This window comes from Astatotilapia calliptera, chromosome 22 (genome assembly GCF_964374335.1).
Source record: "Astatotilapia calliptera chromosome 22, fAstCal68.1, whole genome shotgun sequence".
In the NCBI taxonomy this organism is placed as follows: domain Eukaryota; kingdom Metazoa; phylum Chordata; class Actinopteri; order Cichliformes; family Cichlidae; genus Astatotilapia; species Astatotilapia calliptera.
The window spans coordinates 26,182,131-26,194,697 of record NC_137442.1 but is presented as its reverse complement, the minus strand read 5'-3'; the positions used below and the strand labels follow the sequence as shown (position 1 = coordinate 26,194,697).

General features: G+C 44.3%; 1 protein-coding gene across 2 annotated transcripts; it reads right to left on the bottom strand.

Annotated features, from left to right (window-relative positions):
- Positions 1–1,054: 1,054 nt before the first annotated feature.
- On the bottom strand, positions 1,055–11,247 carry LOC113014287 (uncharacterized). Of its 2 annotated transcripts, none has more exons than XM_026155708.2 (4): positions 10,668–11,247; positions 2,719–7,660; positions 2,292–2,574; positions 1,055–2,164 (listed from the first exon to the last, which is right to left on the bottom strand). In XM_026155708.2, exons 1-2 carry the CDS (start codon positions 10,960–10,962, stop codon positions 5,553–5,555), a joined length of 2,403 nt encoding a protein of 800 aa, XP_026011493.2. In that variant the 5' UTR covers positions 10,963–11,247; the 3' UTR covers positions 1,055–2,164; positions 2,292–2,574; positions 2,719–5,552. The 2 variants fall into 2 exon arrangements, with proteins under 2 accessions (XP_026011493.2, XP_026011494.2); XM_026155709.2 differs by having other exon boundaries at positions 2,719–7,610; positions 10,668–10,900.
- Between the last annotated feature and the right edge of the window lie 1,320 nt (positions 11,248–12,567).

The window sequence follows — 12,567 nt, the reverse complement described above, 5'->3', positions numbered from 1 at the left end:
ACAGGGAACACTTGTCACAGGAAACTGATTACACCTCCACAACAACAAAGCCCACAATGCGGGAACAGTGTGACGTCTGGACGTTCGCATACTGTGTGCAGTCATTTCACTGCTTCTGTGCAAAACCAATCCTAAGCACATCAAGCACTCAAACGATAGCAGAAAATGCAAAAGGCACTAAAGCAAAAACTGCTTTAAAAGGTGAGACACTACAAAGAAAAATATGAGTGGCATCTGAAGAGCTTCTGTGACAGCCAGAGGAGTCCACATCTTTTTCACACAGAGCTGCTACCAGCCCAATGTTGTTTGTTAATGAAGTTTTTCAGCTGAAAGGTTTTGTGGAATCTTTTGTTCGTGGAGTCCAGAAAAAATGAAGTCAGATGCTGACAGTGGCTTGGAGCCGAAGAAGGACACAGTTGAGTTATATAACGGCACAAAGCTTCTGGAATTATTGAAGAAGAGTCAGTTTGTGACTGAACGGTGTGGACAAGAGGATTTTTGCAGCCTTATGTCATATGGATTTGGAAAATATTTGTAATTCACAATTGCGTGATCTAAAGTCTGTGGTACACAATTTACTGCAAACTGCATGAAATCTAACGCAGAAAAAAATCTTCTTCTGCCTGTTGTGGTTGTGATAGCTGCTACTAGAAAGGTTTATGAGGGGGACATGTCTTGAGAACAAGTGCATAATTGGCTCAAAGCTGTGAGCTCGTTACCAAAACTCTGTCACAAACGTCTTCACTCAGTTTTCATGCTGTGTTAGAGGCAAATACACTTATTTCTGCTCCCCAGTAATACTGTATTTTACTGAAACAGGCAGAAATGAACTGAACTCTGAGGGGCACTTTTCTCTACTGAATCTGTAACAGATAAATGCAGAAAATCCATCTTTTAATGAATTGTGTCAATGTGTTAGATTATTGTCTGAATGTTGCAGTGTGCTATAAAAAAAAAAAAAACTAAAAACGTGGTGTGGCAAAGTAACATTAACTGTGACAGCTCGTGAGCTGACAGTAAATAATGTTTTTTTATACATTGTGGAGGCCAGCTGTTCACACAGATTTCCGGTTTATGGTGAAACAGTTTACAACATTTAATTTTTTTTACAGTTTTTCTCGATTGCTAAAACACATTTCTTGAAACTACGCCTCATATCCTCACAACAGTAAACACAAATCCATAACATCTCACTCAATTTCCCAAACATCCTATTTCCAGGTCAAAATGAAGCTCTACACCCAAAACTATTCACTCCTGCTGAAAAACCAAACTTTGCCCTCAGACATCAAACACAAGCCCTCAAAAACACACACACACTACAACAGAGTTTTGCACACTGGTACAATTAATTCAAAACAATAGCTCCAAAACAAATAGGTTGCTTATGGTTCTCCCCTTCAAAACCCTTGTCACATGATAAACACAAAAGACGCAACCAATGTATGTACAGTAGCACATTGTCATTCATGTACTATACAGTACAACACACACCAGAAACATTATCCCACCTCAGCATCTTGTCTTTGGTCTGGGTCAGGCCAGAGAATCTCATCCACATCACAGGCTATATTGGCCCCAGCCAGGCAGCGGGGGTAAAATCCTGTTGCATGCCTGATCCACCCCTGGCATGCATCTACTGATATGTCTAGGCAGGCCTCTTCCACGGCCTGAAGGAGGTGAACACGGACATAAGGTTCTCGGTCATAAACTTGCCGAAAATAACTCCTCTATCGGGTTTAGAAAGGGAGAGTATGCAGGCAGAAAGATATTAGAAAACCTTGGGTTATTGGTAAACCAGTCACGAACCAGAGCAGCGCGATGGAAGCTGACATTATCCCACACAACAACGTAGTGAGGCTGCTCTGGCTGTGCTGGGTTCCCTGTAGTCCAGCTGGAACATATGTTGTCTTAAACCATCAAGAAAAGCAAGGAGAAGCATAGTGTTATAGGGTCCTAGTACGGCATGGCGGTGGAGTACCCCTCGTTGGCTGATGGCTGCGCACATAGTGACATTCCCCCCACGCTGACCAGGGACATTTACAATAGCCCGATGGCCAATTATGTTCCTCCCCCTTTTCCTTCTTTTGGTCAGGTTAAAACCTGCCTCATCCACAAAGATTATTTCATGGGGAACAGGCCGTCCTTCAATCTCAAAGATTCTCTGCAAAACACATAACACAGTAGAGTCAATCGGTACCCTGAACCACAGTTCAAGAGTGCTGAAATGGCAGCATAAACTGCCATGCTGTGATGGTACACAATACTTTATACAGTATGAAAACTCATACCTGAACATATTCCACACGTTGGTTTTTCACTCTGTCAGAGTTTCGTTCGAAAGGGACTCGGTATGCCTGTTTCATCCGGAATTGATTCTTTCGGAGGATGCGGTTAATTGTGGAGAGGCTGATGGCATTTATGCCTCGAAAAAGATGATCATCCTCAATCACTCTCCTTTGAATCTCTTGCAGGCGGATTACATTATTTGCAATTACCATGTTTACAAGTTCCCTCTCTTGCTCCTCCGACAAAAGCCTTAACCTGCCTCCACCAGGTGGTCGTCTCTGTGTCCTACAAAAATAGAAGCACTCATTACTGTAACTGTCACACATTCATTTTACAGGCAAATAATGGAAACATACTGAAACTCAAGACACATAAGTTCAGTAACTTAAACGTTACTGTACAAAGCAGTCTTACTGCAAGTACACCTACCTGTTTTCCTCCCTGAAGGTTCTGATGATGGAGGCAACAGTGAAGAGACTCAAATTTGGTTGTACTCGTTGCCCAGCCTCCCTCATAGTCATCCCATGGACAAGGACATGGTCAACTAAAGTGGCTCGAATTTCATCCGAGACTGACTGTCTTCTTGCCCTTGCTCTTCCCCTTCCTTGTCGCCGTCGTTCTCCACCTCCACCTCCTTCACCACGTCCTCCTCCTCCTCCACCTCTCCCTCCTCCTCCACCACCTTCCTGTTGTCCTAGACCACCTCCTCCTCCTCTTCCACCACGTCCTCCTCCTTCACCACGTCCTCTTCCTCCACCACGTCCTCCTCCTTCACCACGTCCTCCTCCTCCTCTCCCTCCTCCTCCACCACCTTCCTGTTGTCCTAGACCACCTCCTCCTCCTCTTCCACCACGTCCTCCTCTTTCACCATGTCCTCTTCCTCCACCACGTCCTCCTCCTTCACCACGTCCTCCTCCTCCTCCACCTCTCCCTCCTCCTCCACCACCTTCCTGTTGTCCTAGACCACCTCCTCCTCCTCTTCCACCACGTCCTCCTCTTTCACCATGTCCTCTTCCTCCACCACGTCCTCCTCCTTCACCACGTCCTCTTTCTCCACCACGTCCTCTTCCTTTGCATCTCTTTGGATCCATTGTTTCAAACCTGAATGAGCTGGCTTTGGCCCTTTTATCTATCCATCGCAGGTTCTGATTGGTGTGTGCTAAATTTTGACTCCTAGTGTTTCCACCTGGTTAATTGTGTGCTAATTGAGCTCAAGCTATGCTGACTTAAGTTAACATTATTGCATGCTAGTGCTTTCTAAATGACTACATGGTGTAAGCACTGTAAAATGTAGGGATTTGTGTGTAGAGTTTTGCAGTAACAGTTCACCAAATTTGAGTCATGTGTCAAAGCAGAAGAGTGTTTATAGTTCGGGGAAATGGGTGAGCTTTTTGAACAATAGCGTTACGGTTTTGAAATTTTAGTTTAGAGGCCTGGTTATAGTGTTTAAGCAATCGAGAAAAACTGTAACAACTAATATAGAGACTAGTGTTCTGCTCTTGGTAGATTGCAGTTATTATTACTGAAGTGAATTGGCTCTGTCTTTGTAAATAAATTACAGCACATTATAAGTACATCATGCTGTGACTGAACACATCACAGTAATTTGTCTCACTTAGTTATTCTGTCTGTTAGCCTATAAAATTTAATCCATCTTATTTTCTTATATTCACCTGCTGTGTTCTGCTCTGCTTGGAATTTCTATGACTGCAGTAAAATTGCATCACCCATCTCAGCTCCTCCCTCTTCACAAAGGATGCTCCAGTGTGGCCTTTGCTAAAGGAAACAATAAAGGAACTCCTTTCCTTAGTGTTTGGAAACTGGAACTGCTCTGATTATGGCTCCCACACAGATACACAGACAGGGTCATGTCTCTCAGTGAGGAAACTTCATCAGAAACATGGACTACTCAAACGCACTTTCACACAATGAACAGTAGCAGCCAGACTGGAGTCCACAGCTATATAAGAGCAGAAAGCTCTAAAGGTGAGCAGAAGCAAAGAAATGTAAGTAAGCACTGAGACAAGAGCAGACTCCTTTCACTGGCTGCTGGCAGGGACGAGACACCTCATCAGCTCAGGTTAGAGCTGCAAAGCTGCAGATCTCCTCTCAGACTGAAATGAAGATCCTCATTCTGAAGGTCACCACCAGGTTTCTCATTGCTGATGTTCTACAGATACCGAAGGCAGGGTATCTGATATGGGTCCGTGTTTCTACAGTCATTGGTCCGTACCTGTGTTTCTCTGAGCTAAACTCAAATCACCAAGTCCCTGAGGAGCTCTGGAGACCCAGGATGAACCTGATATTTGGTGATGGTGGCAGTCATCCCCAAAAAACAGTAACTCCAGTGCAGTAAAAGTCGAGGTCAGGGGTACTTTTACAGCAGTAACTGAGTGAGTATTAACAGAAAAGCACTGGACAAGTTTTAATGATGTTGTTTTACTTCCTTTTGTTGGTCTTCAAATTTCCAATTTAAAAAAAAACCAGACACGAGAAAGCGTTTCTGGTTTACTCGTGTTTGCAGTTTTTAACGGACAGTAAAACCATTTGTCATGTACACACTCATTCTGCTGCTCTTCTCTGAGGTCACTACATTACATCAATCAAAGTAGTCAGACTGAGCCATGAAAACAACAAAACATGGCAGCAGTTTGATATAAAAGTTTTAAATTCACCCCACTGCTACAATAATGAACAGCACTGGCTACTGTTAATGTAATAACTGAAGAACTTTGTACTCAGTAGCTTCATTAGGAGGAAAACTGGAAAATGAAATTAAAAAATATAATTTTGTTTTATGAACTAAATTTTTATTTTTCATTTAAATTGTGCACCTTTAAATTTCTGTAGTTTTTAATTTTCTTATGAGAACATTTTATCAAACCAAATTATTTCTGAATGTTTAAATGTTTTGGGAAGAGTAAAATGCTGGAAAAAACAGAAATGTGTCCTGTGGTCTCAAACATGTTTTGAGCTCATTAGCTAAAAACTCTTAATGAAAGTAGTTGACTCATTCACCCCAGGATTATTTTTAGCACATTACCAGGAACCCAGGATTCAGTGGAACTCAGAATAAACAATCCTGGGTTAAAGAACTGGATCCTTTCAGGGCCCTCTGTTTTTGAAGCCCTGCAGGAGCTTTTTTTTTTTATTGCAAACACCAAAAAACATACATATTCAGGAAGATTTTATTTGGTCTTGTGAAAATATTTTCTGTCTCCGATCAGTTAGTAAAACCAGTACAAACTGGTCTGGACTGGTCTCTACAGCTGCAGCAGCTGTGGCTGCAAAGTGTCCTGCTCCGTGATTGGGTCGTCACTGGCGTCTGCGTGGACCTTCATGTGCACGTCCCGGGAGCGCTTTTCCTGGTAGCTCTTGCCGCAGAGCCGGCAGCTGTATGGCTTCTCCCCACTGTGCGTCAGCAGGTGCTTTTTCAGGTCATTCTTGGTGACGAAGGCCTTCCAGCACAGGTGGCAGCTAAACGCGCATTCCTTCCTGTGGAAGCGGAGGTGTGTCTCCAGGTAACCTTTGGTGCTGAAGCTCTTAGTGCACAGGCTGCAGCTGAATGGCTTCTCACCTGTGTGTGTCAGCTTGTGGGCATTCAGCCCTCCCACCTGCCTGAAGGCTTTCCCGCAGATGCAGCACTGGAAGGGTTTCTCGCCTGTGTGGATCCTCCTGTGAACCTCGAGGACGTGGATGGAGGCGAGGCTCTTCCCACATGTCTCGCAAGAGATGCGGTTGGATGGTTTGTCTCTGGTGTGGTTCCTGATGTGCAAGGTGAGAGCGCCGTTATCGATGAACGTCTTGCCACAGAACTCGCAGATATATGGTCGCTCCCCACTGTGGATTCTCTTGTGGCGCCGCAGAGCACCAGACCGCGGAAAGGACTTCCCGCAGACACTGCAGTGGTACGGTTTGATGCCGGTGTGACTCCTCATGTGAGTCTCAATGTTCTGGTAGGTTTTCCCGCATACGTGACAGATTTTGCCGGTGTCTCTGTGACTCTGCAGATGCTCTGTGAGCGTTTTTGATGGCGGCATACTTTCACCGCAGACCCCACAGACAGACTCTGCCGAGTGATTTTTGGCATGTTTTCTCAAACTTACTTTACTGTGAAAAGACTCACCGCAAACTTTACAGCGTGGCGGCATTCTGGCATTCTCTATGTCAGATGTCCTGGTGTGAGAGTGCGCCGGTGACTCGCCATCTTGACCCTCTAATGAGTGACTCTTTCTGTGAGTTTTCAAAGCGCTGCTCTCTATGAAGGTCTTGCCACAGCAGTTGCAAACATGCGGGCGCTCACCACTGTGGATCTTATTGTGGCGCCTAAGCGCACCTGGCCGGGGGAAGTGTTTGCCACAGACCAAGCAGTGGTACGGTTTGAGGCCTGTGTGGCTCCTCATGTGCGTCTCCATGTTCTGGAAAGTCTTTCCGCAGACACCACAGGTCCCACCAGTCTCTCTGTGTGACTGCAAATGTGTTAGAAGAACATCTGGCGAGTCGAGCTGCTGTCCGCAGATGCCACACATGCTCTTTGACTCCCTGCAGTGCATTTGGGCATGTTTCCTAAGGAAGCCTTGACTGTGGAACGAATCGCCACAGACTCTGCAGTAGAGCACTGCCGACTTCAGATCTGGCATTGGTCCCTCGCGCTTTGGCTTCAGTGAGTCCGGCTGACTGTCCTCACTCCCGCTGTCTTTCTCATTTTGGTCTCCACCGTGCTCGTGGATCTTCAGGTGCTCTTGGAGAAGTTCACTCTGAGCAAAGCTGAGTCCACAGATGGGGCAAGGGTCAGTGCTTCTTCTGCTGTGAATCTTTTTGTGGCGCCTCAATGCTCCGGATCGGGGAAAGCTCTTCTGGCAGAGGACGCAGCTGAAAGGTTTAACTCCAGTGTGGCTCCTCATGTGTGTCTCCATGTTCTGAAACATTTTCCCGCAGACCCTGCAGGTCCCGCCTCCACCACTCATGGTTTCCATGTGAGATCTCAGATGGTCTGACAAACTGTCTGATGACTCAAAGCGCTGCTTGCAGACCCCGCAGAGATGCTCGGGGGAGTCTGAGTGCAATTTCACATGTTTCAACAGATTCCCTCGATGGCGGAAAATCTTTCCACAGAGGACACAAGGCTGATTTGTCGGGCGCGCCAACAATGCTGTCCGCTGTCTCTGCCCACTGGACTTCCTGTCTGTGGTTCTCCTATCTGTCCCTTTAATGCAGAGTGAGTTTTGGCTGCCTCTCCAGTGGTCATCACTTTTAGCTGCACAGGTGATGTCTGAGGAGGCAGGGCTGGGCAGAGGTGAAGGCATGTGGATGGAGTTTGCCTGTGGGCAGAGACTTTCATTAGCAGCAACCTTACAAAGAGCAGATGTGTCTGAAAGAAAAAAAAAGAAAAAACCGTCAACAGTTCATAAAAGCAATTGCGGCATGAAAGACACAGAAAGTAACAGTGAAACAACATGAAATACAGATGTTCAGTGTTTCCACTAGCACCTGAATGCAGCACACATCTGTAGCTCCATTCATAATTTATTTATATAGCACTTTAAAAACAACACATAGCCGATCAAAGTGCTGCACAGCAGAAATATTTTTAGATTTTTATTTTTAGATGCATTTTTTGGAGCCATCCATGACTTCAAATCGCTAAGACAAACAAGCAGGAGTCCAATTGAGGAGATATCAGAGTGATTGAAAGGTAGATAAAGCTGGCAAACGTCAGCATATAGATGAAATTAAATATCGTGTTTTCTGAAAAATCATACCCAGTGGCAGGAGAAACAATGAAAACAGTACTGCCCTGCGGTACCCCCTATTGTAAAGGGGCCACAGATGATGAAGCAGAACCCAACTTAAAACAAAAGTTCCTGTTAGAAAGATATGATTTTATCCACAAAAGTGCCAAGCCGGAAATTCCCACACAGTGTTGTAGTCCAGAGAATAAGGTTGGGCGATATGTAAAAATTTTCCAACCGACAATCGTCAGTCCAATAACCGACGATAGACGATATATTCATGGATGCACAGACTTTTCGATGGACAGAGTGATGTAACAATGCACGGACTGATTTGCCCGTTTACAACACAGAAGAAGTCCAAACATGGACGAACTAATTGCCAACTTGCACACTGCAGGAGTAGGCGCAGATAGAAATGGACTGTTACCTCACCGAGGAGGTCGTAGACAGAGAAGACGATCCACTGGTTTGGTGGAAAATTCATGAAAAACATTTCCTATTGATGTCACACATGGCACGGAAATATCTGTGTATACCAGCCACAAGCACACCTTCAGAACGCATCATAATATTGTTAACCACCTGCGCACACTACTAAAACCGGATAAAGTAAAAATGCTTGTTTTCCTGTCAAAGAATTTATAAGTTTTGTTTGGAGGGAATATTTTACCTTCTTTTCTTCTTTGTTTCAGCATTAATATAGCTACTTTTTTGGATTATTCATTCATTTATTTATTTATTTGAGATGCGCCGAATCGCACAAAAGACTAAACTTTACATTGGGGATTTTTTTTTATGTTCGCTGGAAGAGACATTTTGATTTTTAACTTATCTGTTGTTTGGTCGAGTGTGTAAGACAGATAAACACTGGAACGGCCTGTAAACACAGTTATAATGGAAAAAAAGAGGCCAGTTTCTCTTTGTTTCCTTCCCGACCATTGTGTTTTTTTAATTAAATAAAATGCTTTTCTTTCCTGAACATAGGCTACTGCGGTTCTTTCTTTCTGTTATGAGTTTGAATAAATGAATCGCTGCTGCATTTGGGTGCACTCTGAGGAGGGTGCATTTGTTCGCAGTTAAAGGAGGGTGCTGTTAAAACAACGCTATTATTTATTTCTGTTGACTGCCTGTTAGCTTTAACAGACACTATTAGCAAACTTACTCATGGACAAATAAATAAATAAATGGCCCTTGTAAAAACTTTCGACAATAGGCTGCCCTGTTGTCAGTAGTCTATATATTTGTCCAATCGCCCAACCTTACCAGAGATCAGCACAATCATGATCCATCGTGTCAAATGCAGCAGTCAGATTCAACTAAACAAGCAATGCATATTTACCACAGTCGATCGCCAACAAAATGTCATCACAGAAAGCAGATATTAGTTTTTTTGTCTCATATTAAACACATCTGTTTAAACTGCAGCACGTGTTAACAGGCCAATCACAGCTCTCACTGGCTCTCGCTAATTTTCATGTTGCTGTTGCTGAACAAAGCGAAATTCATACTAGTACTACAGTGTGCCAGGACCACAGAAGTTAAAGACAGTAACGAAAAAGGTGGATGAGGTGAAGTGAAAGCCTTAAATTTATGAGAAAAGAAAAATTATTATTATTATTATTTAGCAGATAGACTTATGGTATCAGTTTGAAAGTTCTAGGTGACCTTGTTCTCAGGTTATCACATTTACAAACTTGGGTGTTCATGCTGCCCGCCACCTGAATGATTTTCACATCATGTTATGCACATGTGCTAAAGACTTGTCCACCATATAGGACACATAGCAACCAACAGTTGCTGTGCAATTGACAGTGTTTACACGCAAATCCATCACTTCCATTCAAACTATGAAGCAGCAATGTTTTAGCAAACAAAGAAATCACAGGGAAGTAACCAGCAACCTTTCACATCCTGTGGTTGCTAGACGGTCTCAGACCAGTCTGTAGATCTGTGAGATTGAGACGTTTTTATCCTGATCCTAACCACGTGTCAGGTTAACCTGACGTGGTTATTGACTACCTGTCTATAAGACCTCAGAAGAAGCCTATGTAAAACAACGTGGTTTTTGTACATTTGCGCCATGGCATTTCTAAGACTTGGTTATTAGCCAATGAGAAAATAGTTTCAGTCAGACTTGCCTCTCCATTTCACATATGGTTTCTTGAGTACAGAGACCTGATCTGAAGGCTTGAGAGCAGGTTGTGCCAAACCAGCAGCCGCCATCATGGTACCTACTGTCTCTGCTCTGCAGTGTGCCTGTATAAAGCTATGATGTTCCTCTGAGTATGTGCAGTAGGAGAATAGCCAGCAAGGAAAAAAAGCTTTCAAACTTTCTGTTTTGTTTTGTTTTAATAAAGTTGGTGTTTTAAAGTAGCTGCCCAGTGGCATTACAAGGATTGGTTCCTGAGCAGTCAGACTTTGAGGTTTTCTACGAGATAATGACTCTTTCAAACAGTGTCTTTGTTTGTCTCTCTGCCATGTGTGAGGCTGATAAGCCGCCCTTTTCCTTTTACTCTCCGGTGCTGTTCCTGAACTACAGTAATGCTCTTGTGATGTCACCTCTTCCCGATCAATATCGATTTCTGATTGAACAGCTCCGGTCCTGTTTGCCCGGAGAGCCACGGCAGCAGACACGGAGCTCACCTGTCCGGTTCAGCAGGACCACCGGGCTCAGCAGCGCCTCCAGCCGCCGCAGCTGTCGTCGGGACTCCTCCACCTCCCGCTCCAGCAGCCCGACGATCTGCTGCGCTGCCGCTTCGAGCCGCTCGGCGAGCAGCGGCCGCAGCAGACGGCCGGGTCCTCTGGAGGACCCAGAACCGCCGCTCTGCGTCTCCAACGCGCCCAGAACCTCCTCCGCAACCCGTGCCAGCAGCTCTGACACAGACTCCGCCAAAGCCCGGTGTCTGCAGCAGCTTGGCGGGGATTCTGTCAGAGACATCCCGGTTCAGAGCTCTGCGGCCACAGGAAGGTAAACAGCCCGAAAACCCGCTATGCTCAGTATCGACGAGCCAGAGCACGACCCTGCTGGAGTGGAGGACGCATCGCTTCCCGAGAGAGACCGTAGCGCAGGAACTATTTTTTGTGGAAAAAGTGTGCTAGTGTTTTTATATTAAGGCGGATAAATGTACCAGCTGAGCTGCTTTAAGTGTGAACCCTGTGTTTAACTGTCTAGACCTCTGCTGCCAATCAGAATTTGGGTAAAAGTACCAAAGCAAGAAACAAACGCACAGGAAATGAGAAGTTAGATCCGAAATATCAGCCTGTATTTGGTTTCTTATACTTGTTTTTCTACTATATCTGTTGTATTTATTTTTCTGTTTTCTTTCCGATTTGTTTAAAAATAAAATTTTATACACACACACACACACACACACACACACACACACACACACACACACACACACACACACACCAGTTTAGAGGTATAGAAAAATGAATTTTCAGCTGTGGTGACTTGTTTCCTCTTCTGGTTATAAATTCTGCAGCTCATCATCAAAGCCACTTCTTTACGTGAAGGTCCGTTTTGTGTGTTAAACGTGAACAGAAAGCATAATCAAGTCTTCCTTTCCTGTCACAATGATGGATTTAAAGCCAAACCAAAGAGGAAAACTTTATCCCTGCGGGGGGATAACTCAGGTTATGAGGTCAGAGTAATAGTAACAGTAATGTGATTACTCTGAGACACTCACAGTTATGTTCTCGCATTAATATGTTCCTCAGAACAGAAGATGAAGGTCGTCTGAGTGAAGGAAGCAACTGTACAGACAGGAAGTACTCTGAGCTAGTATTTTGGAAACTCCAATATTTAAACCACACTAAAGAACAGAGATCAGGATGTCACGTGCTATCATCATTGTGTGGTGGACCACTGGAGGGCTCCACTCACACCCAGTTCTCAGGAAGTGTTGTTGCTGTGTTTTGGAGTTGTTTTTAGTTGTGTGGTGATGAGTTATAAACGAGGAGTGTTAATCGAGAGCTCTCGTGTCGTCTGTGTTTACCTCCACAATTGGAATAATTTCATCTTTAAATACTCTGAGGCCATCACCTTGGTTGAAACATTAACACACCACACATCAGCTCACTCTCAGTCTCAGACACACACACATACACACAGAGCTTGATGTGAAACAGCATCTGTGTTTAAACAGATGCACACAGACTCAGTGTGACACTTAGTTTCAGCTTTGAGCTGCATGTTTTTCAGTCTCTCTCCTTTTTATCAGACTGAAGAGTCAAGCGTCACCTGCTCACAGAGAGAAGCTGCACATGCTCTCTCTCAGTGGCCTGTAAACAGTTTGCTGACCGAGGCCAGGCCTCCTCTTTGCGAACCTCAACCAGAACCAATCCACAGAAGAAAGGTCAGCACTGTACACTGACTCTTCACACATTTATTTGACAATAAAAGTCTTGAAACTTATTAAATCCTTCTGATTACTCATCACTCCAACATAAAAAAAAAAAATTTTTTTAAATCAGCTAAAAAAAAACCTTGAAGCCACAAAGACTGTGGATCAGTTTGAACAAACTCAGGCCACCTGTGGTG